This window comes from Ammospiza nelsoni, chromosome 8 (assembly GCF_027579445.1).
Source record: "Ammospiza nelsoni isolate bAmmNel1 chromosome 8, bAmmNel1.pri, whole genome shotgun sequence".
Lineage (NCBI taxonomy): Eukaryota > Metazoa > Chordata > Aves > Passeriformes > Passerellidae > Ammospiza > Ammospiza nelsoni.
In genome coordinates this window covers 20,352,631-20,373,794 of record NC_080640.1, presented here as the reverse complement: position 1 = coordinate 20,373,794, position 21,164 = coordinate 20,352,631, and the positions used below count along the sequence as shown (strand labels likewise).

Below are 21,164 nucleotides of genomic sequence, written 5' to 3'. Positions count from 1 at the left end.
CAGTATTCATTATAAATGATCATAACATGATCAAGACTGATTTGCTTGCATCTTGTTCAAAGACCTTTCCAGTAGAGCCCAGAGGGGCATTTCCAGAAGAAACCTTACCCTCAGTGACACAGCTGCAGAAACAACACTGGAACCTCCTTCCACCTTCAATGAATTGCATAAAAGGGCACATGTAAGCTTTGCACCTATTGCATCGGACAGGACCGGATTCTCCGTGGTCTACCAAATAAGGAAGGGTCTGTGGAAGCAAGGGAAAAAAACATGAAAAGAAAGGTCTCATGCTGATGAGAAAGTTTTAAACTTTGCATTGTGTGGTCATTGCTATCTCCCTGTACACTGCATAGGATTTAGCATTTGGCAGCTGTGGGAGAGAGTGTAGGGATGTGGGAAGCCTGAACAAGTATTTATGTGCTTTTCAATTCAAGCCCTAGCACAGCAGTATTTTGAGGGCTAGAGCCATTAATGGGCTATCCCACCTAGCTATGTAAAGCTTCAGCTCTGTTTACAGTGTTGTAGCTCTGAATAGCTGAGTCTTCATCTGTTGGAAGGGCCCCTCCACAGTGAGTTTGCCTTTGCCATTAAGAACTTCTAAATACTAGAAGCTGACTGGTCTCCGGGGGAATTTTCCTATTGTAGCCTTTTTTTTTCCTGGACACTACAAGTGTTTGTTCAAAGTTTGTTCAAACAACTATTATTTGTAAAGTGTCTCTAAAATGTGTAACTCTACAAGCTTCCAAGTTACCAAGTAAGATCTTCTTCTCATATTGTGGTCCTTTTAAACTTCAGCCACAGATCAGTTCTATCATAAAGCAGTTTTTTAAATTCAAACCATATTTTAGTGACACAAATGAAATGCAACAGGAGAAAAGCACCCTTAAAAGACCAGAGGAAATTGCTTTCCTCAGCAGATGCTACACTTAGGTTTAACAGGGCACAGAACACTGCAGACCTATGTATTCAAATTTAGCAGCCCTGTTTGTCTTCATGTCACTGCTCCAAGCAGGCTAACACTACACAATAGCCAGAGTATTCAGCCTACTTTAAAAAATGTCAAACTCTGTAAAAGTCTCTGAGCTTTCACATTTTCAGCAACCAAACACGAGTGGATAAAAGGCTCAACAGCCACACATTACACCTAGAAGGAAATAAATGCTGAGAGATAAAGGGCAGAAATACAAGTGCAGCTCAGCAGTGCTCAGTATTTAGTGTTGTTCTGTCACCCCACACAGTGCTGTGCATACACATGCATAGAAGACAGCCAAACCAGTGCTGTTCCATACATTCCCATCCAATTTCACAATCTGGCATTCTAGAAAAGACTTAATACCTATGATTAGCAACTATTTAAAGACTTTAGACTAAGAAAGAAATGGAGATCAGCTGGAAGTGTACGCCTCTGCAAGCACCCTAGTATTTTGGTCACTTAGTCACAGTGCTTGACAGCTTCTGCAAAAAAGCTGAAATTATCATGGCAGTCAAAATACTAAATGTTTGGAACATAATATTCTTCTGCTTTACAGAAGGAGAAGCTTCTGCTATCACACACCTGTTGGAGAATCAATGTTTACCTGGACTTTTCACCTCAATATGCTTCTAAAGAAATCTGTTGAATGCTGACACCTGAGCGTGCCCATGGCACACGTGCCCCCAGCACAGCTCTCACCTCCTCCGGCGGCAGAGTAGCCAGCGGCTTTATGACGGCAGCCAGGGGAACTTGGGATTGTTTGGCCATGTCAGACGTGCAGGGGATATTGTAAGATGTGCATCTGATGTAGCGGGGGCTTGCATTACCTGGGGAACAAATAAAAAAGCCCCACAAATTTCAGTACAAATTCAGTTCATATTCAAGAACAGAAACAAAGATACCTTGTGTCATTAAGCCACACACACTATGAGCTTAGCTAAATATTGTTTTAATCTATGGAAAGCTTGAATTCCCAATAAAATACCTCTTCATTATTAACTACATATAATAAAAGACTTTAAAACAAACGAACTTGACTTCCTGTCATCTTAAAGCTATAAAAAAGCATTTCTGTTTCATATATTCACAGACTAAAACATAATGTAGACAGAAAACTCAAACATTTCTACTGTTTTGCTTTGTAATTTAGGCTGAAGAGTAAAATACTTGATTATACAATCAGATTCTGAAGTTTTTTCTGGAACTTCAAAGATCAAAAGAAGTTTCAGCAATTTAAAAGACGAAATATCTTTTCTCTACGGAGCCCTCAGACCTATTTACATCCCTCTCCATTTTAAAAAATACAGTTGCCAGTTCAATTCTAATGATGTTGCTAGTAGATTTCAGTTCTTAAATGTTTTTTATAAAGCTCTACAGTAGAGACCTCATTTGCTGCTTTCTGGTATCTCTGCTAATGCTGGTTCTACGTATCTGCCTTGGAAAACATTTTTTACCTAGAAATTGGTTACAAGCTACCAAACAATGAGGAGAATCTAAACTGAGATCAAATCAACACAGGACTTGAAACTAAGCTTCTGTTGGTAAAACACACATTTCCTTTAAAGACACCGTTTTGTCACTGACTCTGTGTTTCATTTGTTTGTTCAGGAAAATAAAAATAGTTTACCTTGATCCTTGACCAAGAAATTTGTAGTAACAAGAGGTGGGACCTGCCCTCTCACTCCAGTGACAAATGGTTCTGACCCACGGTTATTTCTGTCATCTTCAATCACTTGAATCTGTGATGGAAAATACCATGTTATTATGTGGAGGCTTGGTTTTTAAGTAAAATAAGTAAAATAAAAAATCTCTAAGGCAGTACAAAGGGGACCTGAGGCAAACACTACTATCTCTAAAAATAGAAGAGCAAGTAAATTTTGTCAAGCAGTCACCTCTCAGCTTGATTTCAAATAGTACTTATTGACTAACGATAAATTACAAGCTGCAAACAGTATTTTTCCCCAAGTATTATTCTTAGTAGCAGCATATCTTGTGTTTTAAAGTCTGACCTGAACTCATAAAAGCCAAACTCAGACCAAGAAAGGAATTTTTTTTAGGTATTCCCCTGTACAGTTCTAGTCAAGTAAGAATTAGAAGCTTCTGTAATCCTCAAGCTGAAGTCCTATAGGTAACCTGGCCTTTTCTTTCCATTATGGTCCCGCTGTTTCCATAGTATGCCTTTATTTCTAACCACTGTAACTCTGGTCTAAAGACAGATGGCTTGCAAGGTGGAAGTCTTCATTACTTTGTGGTGCTCAAGGGTTTGTGATTTGAATTCCGCAAATGTGGAAAGTGAAATTTCAATAGACTTGTCAATGAATCCAACTTCAAAGCCTGTAAAAATCTTAAATTTCTTGGTATTTCGAATTCTTCACAAGTGCAAATTCGCTTAAGATAACAGAAATGTATTAAATAGTTTGCCTTAACAAAAATATTCACTGACCTTTGTAGCTGTACACAGCTCAAACTACATTTCCTTAGTGGCAACTGAATGAAATAATTAAAACTAGGAATCATTCTTCTGCTCTTATTTTGCCATCAAATACACCTGCCTTTGCCTAGAGCAAATTCTGAGATTCAGAAGTTTATATGGCAGAACTTCCATCCTCTCACTACAGATTGCAAGCAGAGAGCCTCCCATAGCTTCAGTGACTACTCTAGAATAAATGTAGTCCCATTACAAAAGTCTACAGGGCCGACTGACGGTGATCTCACCACTGGTACCTGTTAAATTATCAATTTTGACTACATGAGGAAGCAGTGACACAGGGTAACAAAAACCAAAAGGTTTTTTTTTTGTCTTCCAATCCAAAAGGTAGCTGCTTTTTTCTTTCTTTAGATAAGATTGTCCAACATAAACATTAAATTTTCAAATTCAAAATTTAATGGTTATGCATGAGCACAGATAATGAGAGAATGTTTATAGCTCCCCATGCCTCATACTAGAAGATTTGTATCAGAAATTAACATTAAAAAAACTCCAGTTCATCTGCAATTTTAGAACTCCAGAGCACTGGCCCAGTACTGGTATATCAGCAAGAAGAGTAATCAAATTCTGATCAAAACACAGTAGAAAACATGGCTACAACAGCTCATGCTGTGTGCATACTGACATGAGACACACATTGTATGGGCAACTACACAACTGGCTTACATTGAAAATGCCAGCTGGAATCTGGTGGAGGCAATAGCCTAAAGCTCAAGGTGAAGGGGAGACATTCTTCATGATCTGTTTCTGAAACACTGCTTTCTATTGCCTCACCATTCATCACAGTAGATTTTAACAGCCTCATGTGGTGTAATGTTACTCATTTTGATAAGGCAAGCAGAAGACAGCAAGGAAAGGGTAAAAGATTAATGATGGAGGGTTAGCAAGGTGAAGTTCAGGTTTCAGGCATGCACAGATGGTCACCAACACACAGTCTACAATTGACATATATACAGCACTTACTGGACTAGGAATTGCATCTGGGTCTATTCTGTGCCTGGGTTTCTGCTGGGGTGGCAGCTCATTAAGTTGCTTTTTTTTAATAAGAAATAAAGAGTATAAAAAAAAGAGAGAATAATAAACCAAAAAGTAACAGCGTTACTTCTCTCTACCCAAACCTGTAGCACTGGAATTAGCTAGATTCAGATACTGGTTCATGCAACAGGACATCAGCTTCTGCAGCATACACTGATCCCAAAACCAGTCTTGCCAGGATATTGGGCTTGGCTCTGAAAACCTTACTAATGAAGGCAGTGGCTCACCTGCTAATTTTGGTTAGAAACTGAGGATTTATGCTTTAAGAACATGCTAACATGAAGGCAACTGACACAAGCCATTTGAGATTTCATTTAGTGGAAGAGAGGCACACAAGCAATTAAAGACTTATATTCTATGAAAAAAATCCAGTAGTAAGCTTTACATAAACCTGGAATCTAAATAGGTAATCTTTTTAAAATAGAAGTATCTTCTGAATAACATCAGTTCTGATCTAAATCAAGAATACAATATTTCATAGTTTTGAAACAGCATCAAGAGCAGTGGAGGAACAGCACTGTAGAGCAGTGGCAACAATACCAGGCTTAATACTACTCAGGGTTGGTAACCATTACATATAAGTGCTTATCCTGCCTCAGAACCTCCACTCTGAAAGACAATCCCAGTTTGAGAGGCTGTCCATATTTGACTGATGTAGCATCATGACTTCATGACCCAAAAAAACACAAACCAGCTTTTTGACAGATTATAGGAAAAGCACTACAATCACCTCCTACTAACCATACTTTAAACATGGATCACACAGTTCACAGACTGTCACCTCAAAACCCGAAATTAGTTCACCTTGGAAAGTCATTATGTAAGAATCCAGAAATGGAGAAACATGTTTAATCAAAGCCCTCAAAAGATATCACAGTACAAAAAAGACCTGAGGAATTAGAGCAGTGATTTCCATATGCAGTGCCATTCTTTAGTCACCAAGAACAATACTGCCTCTGGGCTTATTCATCACAGAAGACTGAAGGTGGGTAGGAGAGAGAAACACAAGCAGGAAAACAAACTGATGTTCCTTGGAATGAGAAACCTGTTTTCAGCTTTGCTCTTTGTCAGTTGTGCTATGCAAAGGCACTACAGAAGATGACACAGGTAAGAACAAGTAAGCTTACAGGGCTAGGAATGGAATCTGGATCCAAGCGTTTTGGTGGAGGTGGTGGTCCAGGGGGACTTCCATAATTTGGTGCTCCTGGATAGGCTCCTCCATAGTTTGGCTGGGGACCCCTCATCTGTCCAAAGGAACCTTAGCAAGAAAAGAACGTAAAAATCAAACAGTGCCTTAATACTAGGCCTTTCTTCCTATGGCACTTCCATTTCCTGCCACTATTAAAAAAAAAAACTCAAGAAAATTAAAGTCAGGTGCTTTTCAGTTAATTATGATTAAACATATTTATCACAGTGTTTCAGCTTAGACTGGTACATCTCTATCAACAATCCAATAAACTGATAGATACAGTCCACAAAACTAGACTTAAGGAAACAGAGGCTTTTAGTCTGAACTCTATCAGCTCCACCTCAGCACAAACCAGCACACTACTGTAAGTAGTTTTGGAGTTTGTAATTATTCATTATAATGCACATTAAGATCATGCACTATGAATATTTACCTGCAGAACTGTCTACTGGAAAGTGCACACAGAACAACCAAATAAGTGAGTGGATGACCCCTAATTCTTTAAATTAAAGATACGCAAGGAGTTCCCTTGGGCGGTTTTGGCTTGTTTGAAACTACGATAATAGGCTACGGTGTGATTTTCTCTTTTGTTTTGTAACTACCTGAAGCTATTTCATATTATTTTACATCATTCCAATCACTTACAGAGTAAGAGCATGATTTAACCCATTAGTATTTTTACAGTATAGGAATTTTAACAGATATTTTTGAGTAATTTACCTGTCCTGCTGTGCAAAGTTGCATGGGGGATGGAATTCTCAGTGCTAACATTTGCACATGATTATTTTATCCCAGCTATCTCTAAGTGTTATTGATTAAAAACCAGTCAAAACTGGTTTTAATTCAAAAAGCTTAACTGGTCTTTAAAGATGTGCAAGCTTCTACAAGGGAGAAAAATATGATTATGCAAATTAAAAGAGAAAACACAGCAACTCCTTTTTCAACGTTTAACAACTTCTTTCACACACACAGCATATGCACAGTGCCCACAAATTTTAAAAATATAAAATAAGGCTTTTCTGTATTTCCAATGTCTATTTTTGAACAGGTGAAGTTGCAGACAACAAATTGGAGTCCATAATAAAATTCTGATCACAAATTCTGGTAGTATTATGGCACTAATTGCTAAACACCTTTTTGGCCAAGTAAGCTAGAATTTTTTTAGTTACATTAATCTGATTAAAACCTGTATTATAAAATACCTTAGAATGACACACAATATTATCTCAGACATGAGCACAGGGAAACAAGAAGGAAGTTTTAATGTGAAGCCAGGAGCCCATAAGTGACAATGTAGAATCTAGTTCTCAGTTTGCACCATACAGAGAATACTTAACTTAAAATTCCTATACTAGGAATACTCACCATTCTGCTGCATTTGGTATCCTGGCTGAGGAGGATGAGTGGGAGGAGGTGGTCCATGAAGACCACTCATGGGAGGCCCAGGGTGCAGCCCCGCCATAGTTGATGGAGGTGGTGGTGAGGAAACATGATTAGGCTGGGAGGATGGTGGTCCAGCAAGTGTCTGCCCAGGCAGTGGTGGGCCTGGCATGGCAGGTGGCCTTGGAGCACCTGTGGTAGGAGGGTAAGAGGAAGGTCCAACCCCTGTAGAAGGAGGAGGTGGGGTAAAACCAGGAACTTGAGCAGGCAGGCGCTGGGTTGGTATTGTCTGACCAGGAAACGGAGGCTGGGCCACAGGAAGAGCCTGGGACACACTGGGAGGAGGGGGCCCTTGGCTCGCACTGTAGGGTGTGTAGAGACCAGACCCCGTCGCACTAACGCTTCCTGAGACTGGAGGAACCGATGCTGGGGGACCCGGGAAGAAAAAAAAGATACAACATCATTTTCTTCTATCCTCAAGACAATTAAGATGCAAGAAAAACCCATTTGCTCCAGATCACCTGAGTAAATCTACCACTTTCTCATCTTCAGATGAACTTAGTACTGGCAGAGATCAATCCTAAATGACCATTCTCCTAGATTGATCAGAAAGCTGAAATTCCTTCAGTGGATCTGAAACTCAATAGTTCTTTCATTGCTTTCTCTCTCAAAGTCTGAACTACTTATTTTACATAATCAGAATATATTTCAGGATTCAGGGCCAGAAAAAAAGGGACAAAGACAGGAATATGCAAAACATGAACCACCACAAGTCTATCCATAGATTTTCTGAACTAAGTTTCTGTCTTAAACCCCACACTCAGTGGGAGCCTGTAGATCAAGAATGGTTTTGAGCTTTGTGGTTTTAATAGCATGAAACTAGCACCATTTGCATGTAGCACTGTACTATTTCTGAGAATAATTTTTGACAAATGTGCTACCAAAAGGCCAAGGAAATCTGTATCCCCTACCTACTCCTAATTTTCCTATAAAATCTGTCTTACAAGATGCTTGTTAAAAAGTACTTTAGCAAAACAATTTTTAAATAGTCAAACCAATTTACACATAATAAAACCAAAACTCTAGTCATCAATTTAAAAAGTCCCCTAATCTACAGCAATGAGATTGTAGAACTAATACTATAGAAACAAAAAATATCTAAATTCAGTTTCTACTGTTTAAGTGAGTGCCTTCTTGACTTCTAGCAGAGGCCTATACACAATCATTCAGAGTATTTTCAGCCCTTTGTGATTTGCATTTACAGGGCCCTTTTTCCCTTTTTTTTTTTTGACTGGTCTGTCATACAACAGTGGCAAGACATGTAGACTTTCCAACAGGTGATTCAGGGGTAGACTCTTCAGTGTTTCACAAGATTCACCTAGTTGAGGACCAATGCTATTACTCTCCTTTGTTATCCAAGTATAGCAGTGCCAGCACTGTTCCCTGCAATAGTCTCAGTCCTGTTTTCCCCATTATGACCTTATTAGTTAAGAAAACTACTGCTTACTATGGCAGACATGAACACCCAGAGAATTCCCACAACCATATGGTAATGAATCACTGACAAGAAATATCTTTTATGAAATTACTAGCAAAAATGAAAATCAATAGCGCACTTCAGTAGTCAGGAAACCTTACCATAGCCCAGTCCAGCTGGGGGAGGAGCAGAGGCTGCAGTAGAGCCAATTGTCATCCCTGCCATGTGATTCCTGAGCTGCTGCACGCTGCCTGGGGGGGGCCCATATTGCTGGAACGTGGATATCTGGCTGACAGGCGTGGGTGCTGAGCCTGGCAGAAACGGCTGAGAAGCAGGTGGCCTGAGAGGAAAGATGACAAACTGAGTGATTCCTCATTATAGAAGAAGTTACAATTCCCTGTGCCTTTTAAAATCGTTCTAGCATATAAACACTATCTGGGTCTCAGATATTTACATGAAACACTGTAGCTCAGTTTTGGAAAAAAATTACATATTCTGCCTGTATCTGAATCCCTTTCTCCTAACAAATAAACAAATAAATCTATTAGCTTTTAAAATACAAATTCTGGATTTTTATTAATTCCACTTCAGTTTACACAACAAATCAGAAACACTGCATAGAGTCTATAGGGTGAGCAACAGTAAGGCCTGCACAGCTATGTAAAAACGTTGTGCCACTCAAAACACTTGAACTCTCCAGGACTATTGCTACTTTCACCACAGAGATAATGGCAGATCTTTCTGGAAAAGATGTTGAAGAGCCTTAGATGACAGTAACTCACGGATCCATAAGGGACAGAAGAGGGCCCAGAATCAATACTAAGAAATTATTTGGTAAAGACTGACACAAGCTCCAGAGATCATTTCACACTGCTGAGGAACAAATACTACAGTTGGGTGGATGCAACTGAATTTTTTTAGGGGAAAACCAAAACCACAAAGAATGTCTTAGGAGGAGAAGAGGTTTTCATCATTGACATCTGCTCACATCCTTTCACAAGCTTTTCATCTCCAGATATACTCACTGTCAGATGAATACCCCTGTGGCAAAACATTGCTTCAAAACAATAACAAGGAAAAAAGTCAGTGTCCTATAAAACTCCAAAGTACTTAGTTTGATTTAGATCTAAAAAGTTTAGACCTAGCATGAGTATGCCAAGGTGGGATTTTGTTACAATTCACTCTTCTCATATGCACCTCTGCATTGGGGCTGCTGAGGCTGGAATTCCATTCTGCACATCTCCATGTTCAAACTGACTGTATGCCACGTGGCCAGAAGGATGAGATGCTCCAGAGGCCGGAGGAGGAGCTCCAGATGTTGGTGGGGCTCTTAATGAACCTACAAACATAAAGAAAAAATATTAAAATATCACAAATTATAGAAACAAGGGCTTGAACCAACTACCATGAAAAATTCAAGTGCAGAATTGCTATAACAATAGTCCATGAGCAACAAATAATTTATGAACAAATATTTTTAGCCAGTGTCACTAGTTACCATCTCCACACAGATCAAGCAGAAAATATGTGCTGTGGATGGTTTTCAAAAGACAACTTCATCTTTTATGAAGGAAAATAAATATCTCATCAGTAAGGTACTGAATCCTTTCCCCTCCAAGTCCAATTATTTTTATCTAAATCAAGAGTATTCAGTGGAATCCAATGTCAGTTTTCTCTGCCTCAAAGGTAAGCAGGCTATGCAAGCAGATTCCATTTTCAAAATCTACAAGGCTTACTGCATTTATATATAGCATAATGGGGGCCACCACAGACCATTCTTTCCAGCCTCTCAAGCTTGGAGGCTGACACAAATACTTTCCCATCTTTCAGACTGAGCTGGCTCAGTCACAGCCCAAATATATTTGCCTCAGAAACCAGTCTTTCCACAGACCACAAAATGTTGGATACAATACCAGCAGACCAACTGCAGTTTTTACTTCCAAAAAAGAGCATATAAACCTCCCTTTTAATAAAGCTATATTAACAATGCTGGCAATTAGAACAATTGACCATGTCTGTTAACCACCAGGGAACCTATTTCACATATAGGGTATCATTAAGCACAGATGACTAAAAGTGCCCTGTGAGACCAGGCCCACACATAACCATTCCTGTGTCACTCTGACAGTGACTGGCATGGCAAGTTTCAAAGGGATTCTGAAACCTTCTTGTGAGGAATCATTACAAAATAGGAAATAAGGGGAGCCATGTCTCAATCCTACAGTACCATATATACCCTAAAGCATGAGGTTTTAACTCATATATCTTATCTACTACATCCAATTTTTAGCAAACCTGGGAATGAAGGAGTTAACTAGACCTTGTATGAATAACTGATAATTTTTCTTGGGTTTCTTTATTTATTACTAAACATCCTGCTGTTCTTCATTTTGAGACAGGATTTAATTACTCCTAGAGACATTTATTATTTTTATATACTTTTATCTCATTAATCTCTTATTTTCTAAACTACTGTTACAGTACTTTCATCTCACAGCTCATCTGGCTAAGTAGTTCCTGATCTCCAACTATTTGTATGTTATTTCTTTTGAATTTCTTTTGTGATACCTCTCATCTATTTTCCAATGCATTCCTTTGATAGTACATGTGAACTGTTTGGTCTTCTTATCTTTTGTCTTTGAAGGCATATTTAATCCAATTTCTGGAGGGACCCTACACACTTTTCTAATATACATTAAGTTAAATCCCCCACCCTCAAATTTAACAGGCATACCATTTGACAAATATGTGCTACAGTAAAAGCTTTGTAAGTATTTTTTTCTGGTTCTCATCATAAATATACTTTTATCACACTTACTACAGACTGCTCAAACAGTCACTGAAAAAGAAATCACCAGAATAGGTAGAGGTATCTAGTGGTTTATTAGTCTAAGATTCATTATTCTTGACAAATCCTTAACATCTTTGTGATGTTCTTACTCGTTACAGCAAAATGGGAAATGCCTGTGATTTTCCTCAAAGCCTGAGCCTATATGGTTGTCTTTTGACACCCTTCTAAACAAATCAACACCTCCAGAAATAGCTCTTCCAAAATACCACTAGTTTGATAAAAGGAGAAGTACAATATGGTCTCTTGCAGCATTTCTTACATTTTGATTGCTAGTTGCAAAAAGATATTTCCTTCTTCAAGTCACAGCTTATGGAAAAATAATTATTCCTGACATATACCTTGGATTCCAAGTACAGCCAAGGAAGTTAAAGACTTGGTTTTTTCCCCCTAAATGAGAGCACAAGTTACACAAATCTCCTGGTAGTTTGCAGAGATTTTTCACTTCTTTGCAATGCCATCATTTCAAACCTCACCTTCCCTCTCAAGGGTGAGACTGAATTCTTTTAAACTAAGGATTGCACCTGACAAAACCTGAATGGGTCAATTCAGGTTTTAAAATCAGACTTCAGAAAACATTAGTCACAAGTTTTATCTATGAATCTGCATGCATAAGGGATTTCTACTAGGGTTATTTCTTCATTCCTATTTATGCTTCTGGAATGCTGCCTACAAATAGATTGGGAAATGTCCCATCTACCTCTGCCTAAACAATCAGGTACCCAGACTTTGAGATAAATATCCATATTAAATGGGAACTTGGCACAGAAAAAGCAACACAGACAAACACTCCCACAGAAAGGACACCATTTACCTATAAAATTAGGTGCAAGAGAAGTGTCAGAGTTGAGAGATACAGGAGAGCCCTTCGAAGGAAACCCCAAGGAAGGAAAGTAACCTGGAAAGACAGAATACACCAGTAAATGAAGCCTGAGAGAACGCACTGAGAGACAGCCTTTCCAATGCTAAGAACAGTCTGCAGTCCAGAAAATATCTCATACAGAAAATTAAAGTCATCTACCACCCTGTTCTTTAAGCTATACTCCCTCTCTTCCACCATGCATAACATATTACAAATGCAGTCTTTACATATTACAAGTGTTAATATTTTCATAAAGCAAGCCTATATAAAACAATCTACAGCCTAATGGTTACAGGTATTCAGATGATTGTGTTTGCACTTTCAACTGCATGACCTCATCTGAAGGAAGCCAATAGACTGACTAAAGGACTGGGGCAAAACTGTCCTGCTTCTTTCAATATTCTCACAGCAAGAAGCAGCTACTTTCAGCTAGCATCACAGCACTCCACTTCTGGTCCTCAAAAAGACTATCATCACTGCCATAGCATTCCCATGATTCCACTCAGTTAGTCAGGGTTTGTCACATAAATCAGTAGCGAAACACTCCCTGACTAAGGATGGTACCAACTCCTAACATTTCTCCACTCAGTCCCCCAGGCAATTTTACTGTTATTTTAAAAATAAATCCCTAAGACAACTACTTTGAAATTATAGAATAACACTGGCAGTTCTCCCTTTACCCCTCAGTATTTCCTAAATTTTTGCCTCTGAAATTATAGGTCTTGCCACAAAGACTTGCAGTAAACATAATGTGTTGGAGGTAGTGGTGGAAAGGATAACTGTCACTATTTTTACTGTAACCTGTCTGCTGTCTCTGATAATGACAGACATTCATTTGACTCCTTCTTCCACAGGGATTTCATACTCAGCAGCCACTGACAGGTCAACCTCTGGCTGTTGGGTAAGGCTCTGAATTTTATATTTCTTTCTTCTAAAGAAAGGAATCCTAAACAGCAGGTCCAAAATGCACAGTCTGACAACTGAGATTTCCTTAATACAGCCTGCTAAGTCCAGGAATGATGGTCGCAGAAAAAAAGATGGAAAAAAATCCCCAGCTGGCTACAGCGAGCAGACAGAGCCCTCAGTGGCTGAGCCCTGCCTCTGCTCTCCCAGGAAGCAAAGTTTCCTTCCTCCACTCAGAGATCATTTTCACTACTTTCACAGGAATTCAAGCCCCTTGTGAAATCAGTTCAAAACTCTTCGATTAAAAGTGCTGTTAGAAGAGATTTATTGAGAGCATGGGAAGAAGAGGATTAAGGAAAGAAAAGGAAGATGGAGCACCTGAATAACCTATTCTTTATCACACTTAACTCTTTTACTATGCTACTCTACTAACTCTAGACAAAAATCCAACAGTGCAATTACTCAGCACCCAAATTTCAGTGCCCCACTTCTGTTAGTTTCAAGACAACTAGAGGGACTTCAATTGTTCTATCCTTCTCACTGAGTCTGAGTCAAAATTTGAGAAATTGCAAAAGATTGAAGATGTACTTGCAGGGGGGAATAGAGACAATTAACATGACCAGCACAGTCCTAATCACCTTAGAAGATCCATCTGAAACCTAAACAAATATTTTAATGTTGTGCTTATTTTAGCAAAACTGAATTCATTCCTGTGATCTGAAAAGGCAGACACACTTGTATTCAAAGCAATAGTATTTTCTCCTCTACATTTCAAATGTTAAAGTCACTATTGATCTCCCAAAGCAATCAACATAATTGAAAACCAAGACTCACAAAGTTCTTTATTACAGTCAGACTGTCTTTTGAAAAAAGGAAAACAAAAGTTGAATTACTTTTTTTTTTAACAAAAATAACAAGGGATAGGATCGTGCAGAATCAGTGAAATTCTAGAATACATTAGCTTACCCCATGCCCACAAACTTTATATTGAAATTAAAGGCATTAGAGAAAATAGCTTGAAATACTCTTTTTACGTAGAGTTGTATGTCAATCTTTCAGGATAGAGTGCAGATATTTCTATATAATAATGTAAGGCAGCCTCAATTATAAATCTGTTACAGTCCCTGACTGCTGCCTCCCAACATAAGGAAGACTCCTTTAGTCAGGTGTTTCAATAACATAGGGACATGGACATAAAGAAAAAAAGCAGGCTGTTTCTCAACATATTAATTTTATGACCTACCCAAAGAGTAAACCCCACTAAACTGGACAAGAAACAGCACAATAACCTCAGAATATGGGATGATGTGATTTTTAGCATCATGCAAATTACATAGAGAAAAAAAGATAATCAGTACCACAAAAAAACCCCGAAGACTTACAACAGGATATTGTATACAGCAACAGGACATCGTGTAAGCACACAGCAAAACCTGCAAGCACGCCATAACTGACAGGTTATCAGTGAGCAAGTGTTGCCCGAGCAGTACCTTGTGGAGGGACTGGCTGCTGGTATCCTGGCACCGGCCCATTATAGGCTCCGTACTGCGACTGAGGAGCCCCTGGCAGTGACTGTCCTCCGTAGGCAGGCTGCTGGAATCCCTGATAGCCAGGCTGAGGTTGCCCGTAAGGAGGCCCCGTGTGAGCTTGCTGGTTTACACTCATTGTATTCACATCCCCAACCTAACCTCACCTGCAAAAAGGGGGGGAAAAATGACTTTAAGCAGATATAAAACCAAACTGGTCAGCTTCCCTACTGTTTTCAAATAAGTGAGAGATCTTAAGACAGTATCTTAAGGGAAGCTAAAACATTAATGATAACTTACTCTTGCACAGCAAGTCAATAAATGCTTTACAAGAGCTATTTAAAACAGTACTTTCAGACACTATGTTTTTTAGTCAGCATTTCATACTAGTTAGACCTGTGATCATCACCTTAGATAGAAATACCATCATTTGCCATTCCATAGCAGATTATTATCAAGCTTCCGAGAAACCTTTCAAACTACTTCCACCTCACAGAGTCAGACCAACAGAAAACACATTTCATTATATAGATGATCCCTTAACATAACACTTCAATAACACTGAACAAGTTCAGCTGTCACCTCTGTGTTAGTTTCCTCGATCATGTTTCCTCATTACAAGCAGCAAGCTTCACCATCCACAAAGGCAGCTGCCTGAAGTGTTTGACGGACTCTAGAACAGGACCAGCAACATAGGGGCCTATGGCCTTTTTTTAGCAATAGATGATTTAAAGTCCTTGCTATATACATATGTTTCAGAAAACAAAGATATTCCAAAAGCAAAATTTTCACCTAGGAAAGGTGTTAAAAATGGAAAATAATTACAGGCAAAGATGGCACTAAAGGAGTTTTACCAAAGTGTAACACCTGAAACAGAGTGTCAGAGACAGGAGAGACATTTCTTAGCAAACTTTTGCAAGAAATCATACTTAACAGATTCCCAACTCCCCTAACTGTATAAAGAGACTGACTAGCTTTATAACAAGAAAAGCAAAACTGTTATTGTAAGACCCCAAACCAAAGAGGCAATTTTTACAACAGGAAGCAGGCAGATGACCCACAGCGCCTTTCACTTGTGGAGAATCAAGAAGATTACTTCAGGGGCAGGAGATTCCCTCATGGTGTGTTGCTCATAAGAGTATTTTGCATCACCTGTACTTCTTTGGATACTGCACGTCACTGTTAACCTCTTCAGCTGAGACTATCACACTAACATAAAGAAACATGTTTAGGGCAATTAAATTCTTCACTAAAAACCATCAGTTTATATAAAAATGCAAAGCAAAAGTAACATAACTAATGTTGCCCTTACATTTTTCTCCAAACTCTATGATGAACTTGTGCATTAAAGATACAAAGTAAATCTTAACACAGAGGAGACAGAGGTGCAACAGCCACCAGAAGCAAAGCCTGACCAGGAATCTGTAGCTTAACTCAATCAGGTGTAAAAGCCCCAAGCTGGTTTGCCTACACTCTGATTAGCACATGCCAAACAATGCTAAAATTACTTCTTCCCATTACCAAAAATATGATGCTAAAGAATTATTTCAGCAACTGACACCACAGTGGTACAGCAAAGCCACTGGAAGAACTACAGCTCTGTAAGAATCATCCACATGAAGAAATTCTTTCATACATACCATAAAGGGAAAATACATATATCATAATAGAGAGATTTAATTACTTACAAAAGAAAGCTAGCACAGAACATAAAAACTACATTTAACCTCCTACAGCTAGTAAACATGACAAATGTCAATGCTAAGATTACTAACACTTACTCTGAAATTAGATTTCAAACTTTTATGAAAGGAAATAAATGAAGTTTGACATTGTTATTCTCCAAACTGTATAAAGGCAAAGATAGGGCTTTTGTTTAGAAAAAGATCTCCTCCTAAATATTTACAGGTAATTTGCTCTTGAAAGTTAACATGCAATTTGCAACAGCTTACAAGAGCATGACAATTTTTCATCAGCCTGCAGTGGTTTAAAACATGATTACTCTCTTACTGTCACGTTTATAACGTGTAATCTCTAAAAACTCGGCTTCCCACACTACCTTTGACTTAGTTCTGCAGAACAGTCTAACCTGAGCAGCCATGTGGGCAGGAAGTCTGGACTTTGGGACCTGCTCCCTTCCCGAGCTCCCTGAAAGGTTAACCTCTTACTGCCCAGGCAGGCATCAGTGTGACCATACTGCAATGACAGACCTGCTCTCAGCCGCCTCCTGTTCTGTACAAACAGTACAGCAAGAGAGTCCCTCCTGCAAAGGGGGCAGTACCCGCAAGGAAGAACACAAGGAGAGGATTCCTCTACCTGCACATCTTGGAACACCTGGGCAGGGCTTTCTGACAAGGAAGGAGGGCTGTGTTCTCCTCTTCCTGTCCCTGCTTATTGGATTGGATGAGAAACCTGGCTTCCAGTCACTGCTCCTGCAACAGGTCTCTCCTCCAGAAGAGCTGCTGAGTAGCAGTATTCCACAGGATAGCTCCTGAGCTATAACCACTAAGACACTTTTCACAAGTAAGACCTACAGAAGTCCCTGAACAGATCTAATGTTTGAACTAGGAATTACTACAGAGCAGAAGATGAATCTTTCATGCTTTTTCTCCAGATTTTCTAAAGCACAATAGGATAAGAACTCAAGCTTGTCCCTTGTAAACCACTTGTAACTTACTGCTGTGAGTGCATACTCAGCAATCTCACCTGATGATCTTTTACTATTCCCTTTTCAGCCTTCCCTCCCTCATGCAAATATCAGTACCTCCTGCCTGAGCAGGTGATATCTGTAGCTTGTTGCTCTCTCCTCAATACCAAATCTGAGAGGTAAGCTGATTTAATGCACATCTTAGAGAAAAAAAGAGTTTTGAGATAATCTCCTACACTTGTGTTGCTACACAAACAAGATGGTTCTAATTCAGTGTCCCTACTGAAAGACAGATACACCTCAGACCTTTAGCTAGCCCATGTGCCAGCCAGCACAGGCTCACCTCCACCACAGCAAAAGCTATTGCTCTCTCTACACGGGCAGAGGGTCAAGGAGGGAGACTTAGGAACGAGTCCCGTGCTGAAGCTGTGGACAAGGCTGCTTCACTGTTTTGGTGCCCAACTTGCTCTGAACATAAGGTTTGTGGCACACTTGCTCATCACTGATGTGAAATACCATAAGGCAGGAGCAAGAGTATTTGCCTCTAAGAAGGTGGAAGACAGTTGTCACTCAGTGGGTCTGTTTTCCCTCTTCCCCAGTACAAGTTATTTGTACCAAACATTCATTTTGTTTCCACTCAAAAAACATCTCTGTGTAAATTAGAACCTGGTCACTCAAAGAGATATGGAGAAAGGGATAATTTTATGCTCTGTCTTATGACATGAAGGGTGGCTGGGGTAGGGAGAATGACAGAAATAATACATACACCAGACAGAGAGAAATGGAGATAACAGGCCATTTTACTGGATAAGAATGCTGAGGATATTCCTTTGCATGTAGCAACACATTACCAAAACTAAGCCAAACATAACACTGACACATGGTGTTGGACACCATATTACTACTCAGCAGTTGCAATACAAAGCTCAAATAAGCAGGACTGATGCTAGTGAAAAAAAAACTATGAGAAGTGGTCATTACCATAAACAACAATTTTCCTGCAAAGCGGGAAGCAGTCACTCTATACCATTTTCTATTCCTCTGTATAAAGGCAGCTGAGCACGACGTTTTGGTCAACACAGTTGCAAAGCTACAATTACATGAGAAGGCTGCTGTACAAGACAGACAAGCAGTGAGGATCAGTAATGAACTGATGGGAGGAAAATACGCAGGAATAATGTAGGAGGTGCTGAATATCTAAATTTTTACAATAGCTTCAAGATTACTTAGTATCCAAACAAATCAGACCACAGTGACTTTTACAACATGCTTTAAAAAAAACTAGTGATTCATATGAACTTGTTTCAATGAGCAAATCTCCCAAATCACTGAAAACTTCATATTCATCATTTTTATAGTCTGCATTCATTGTTAACTCCCTTTTGAAAGTGAAAAGCTTGATCTCATCAGTTCTTGTTCACTTTCTAAAGGAAAGGCATACAGCAAAATTACTTTCTTTCAGAAAGAAATTTTTTTTACTGGTCCCAGAGAAAGAAAAAGCCTGTTTGTTTCAACTTCTGAGGAGACTGATACCTTAAAAAAAAAACAAACACCCAAACCTACAACAACAAAAAAATACATAACCCAAGTCAACCACATGGCCATGAAGGAAATATTTAACTTAACACAAAAATCAAAACTATTTCCAAAAGATGGGATAGGAGAGCACCAGTAATCAGAGGACTGCCTACACTACTTTTAATGTTTCTACTCTGCAACTTCCTGGCAGCAGCAAGGTTTTGCTATTCTTACAAAGACCCAGACTCTGGAGCTAACAGAACTCTTCAGAACGGGAAATGTCCTTGGTTTTGTTTCATTGACAGCTTGACTACATCTTCTACAAGCACTCATGGAACACTTGGTTCTTTTCAGATATAAAAAATTACTGGGTGGGGGTTTTTTTTCTGTAGAAAATCTTGGAAAAGAAACTCGTGTCCTAGAAGTCAGAAACTGCCAACCAATCTGTAAGCTGGCAGGCCATTGTAACAAATGCCTCCCACACATTTGTCCAAGTCAACCCAAAAGGCAATACTGGAATCCACTCCAATCTGGCTGTACTGTGTGGCAATCTCTCTTCCTTCTTTTGCAGATTCTCAACTTGTTACACCACAGGTAACATCTTCTTCATCTATGCATTTTGAGTTACTGCCAGAAACATTTGTTTAACAGTTCACAAAAAGTATAAGACACAGTTTTCAAAGTGAATCTAAGGTATGATCACTTCCATATTACTCTAAAGAAGGCCACATTAAACCCAGTTTTGTAAGGCTGATTCATCATCCTGGGCAAGGTACAATACAGCACACAAGTTACAAGAGTGAAAGTGATTAAAAACTGAATACAAAAAACCCAGCTTAGTCTTGACCTAACCTTAAAACTACCAGGACTTCCAACCCCTGCCATCACCACTGGATTTCTACCTCAAGAACACTTTATACTTCGTTGACTCAAGTCTCCTGGTGGGACTGATTCACATCTCTATCACTGTAATAAAGCCCTAGGAAAAGATTTGAAAAACGTTCTGCTATGAGCATGGCTTCTGAAGAGCAACCCCAGGGAGGCAAAAGTCACTGACAATACAGCATCAACAAAACCACAGCAAAGGATCTCTCTGCTTCCTAGCTACCCTCACATACACGTGCACAGATGTTACAATGAGTGAAGTAATCTGAATCATTTCTGTGAATCTTGCACAAGCATAATGGATCAGAAAAAGCTACATGAGCAGTTTCAAATTTAGGGAAGAGGCCAGAAGGAAGAAAGGGAATACACAGAACAGGACTAAAAAACAAGTTTTCTTCACATACACTGGCCACCTCTGTGCTTTGACTTGCTCTACACAAATACACATTACACAATTTCCATCACTTGTAATAAACGAAAAAGGTGACAATTAGCTTTTCCTAATACCTGCTTCCAGTTTATACTGTCTTTTAGTGCTTTCTATGTTAACAACGAATCCTGCTAGACATATAAAACAAGCTCTATCTTCACAATTTATCCCTAGCACACCTTTTCAAACCTAAAGAACAAGAAACATCCACCTCTCTTCTGCAGAGACCTTGCTGTTGATTACTGTTGGTGACTCTGTACCTTGCCCTTCTTTAGCCAACCATCAATTCTTCCTTTGGTTTTTGACCTCCTTCTGATAATAAGTGTTACAGGAAGATAACATAGTCCTACCACAGCAGGAAAAAACATCCAAAGAACTACAAGCACCAAACCACCAATCAAAAATATAATCTTTTAAATAGCTGTTCACTGCTATAAGTCAGCTTTCAGCCATGAAATTAAAACCTGGAGTGAACGTCACAGCATATTAAGAAGCAATTATATATTCTTTATATTGATGTCCTCTTCATACTCTGTCTACAACAGTAAAAGAATCCTGAATTGCACAGCTTCAAGCCAAAAAGAGTAGGTTCATTAGCAAGAACCTGTTCCACATGAAAATGGATAGAAATATTTATGTTTTCACAGACTGTAAATATGTGATTGAATTTAAGTCTCCTTTAAAGAGGAAAGCCTGGAAGTTTTTGGCTACATATATTTCTATCTGTCCCTTAACTGGAACACCTACTCTAGGAGAACATTGTGGGAAAGAGAAAAACAATGTTAAAGCCAGAGTTCCCTAAATTTACTCATGAAAACTTCACATTAATAAAAAACAAAGACTTTAATACAAAATCAATAGTCATCTCCCATTTTTACACTGTTTGTAAAAAACAACAAAAAAGAATTTGCATGTTATGCCTCAGATAGTGATTTCTGTCCAACATTCCTCACAACATTTGGTAAAGTCGACTACATAATAATCCTGTAACAGAAATGGATCC

General features: G+C 39.0%; 1 protein-coding gene across 6 annotated transcripts in view; it reads right to left on the bottom strand.

Moving 5' to 3' along the window:
- Window positions 1-21,164, bottom strand: part of SEC24C (SEC24 homolog C, COPII coat complex component) — a 36,500-nt gene that overhangs the window by 14,177 nt on the left and 1,159 nt on the right. The window contains exons 2-11 of one of the 6 annotated variants that reach the window (XM_059476733.1): window positions 14,646-14,848; window positions 12,205-12,288; window positions 9,740-9,881; window positions 8,704-8,882; window positions 7,051-7,491; window positions 5,624-5,754; window positions 4,425-4,493; window positions 2,601-2,712; window positions 1,673-1,800; window positions 109-247 (exon numbers count right to left, since the gene is read on the bottom strand). In XM_059476733.1, the coding sequence (XP_059332716.1) occupies window positions 109-247; window positions 1,673-1,800; window positions 2,601-2,712; window positions 4,425-4,493; window positions 5,624-5,754; window positions 7,051-7,491; window positions 8,704-8,882; window positions 9,740-9,881; window positions 12,205-12,288; window positions 14,646-14,820 (1,600 nt within the window). In that variant the 5' untranslated portion in view covers window positions 14,821-14,848. Of the gene's footprint in view, window positions 1-108; window positions 248-1,672; window positions 1,801-2,600; window positions 2,713-4,424; window positions 4,494-5,623; window positions 5,755-7,050; window positions 7,492-8,703; window positions 8,883-9,739; window positions 9,882-12,204; window positions 12,289-14,645; window positions 15,509-21,164 lie in introns of those variants that run through there. The other 5 variants (XM_059476732.1, XM_059476736.1, XM_059476734.1 and 2 more) reach the window with 5 other exon arrangements.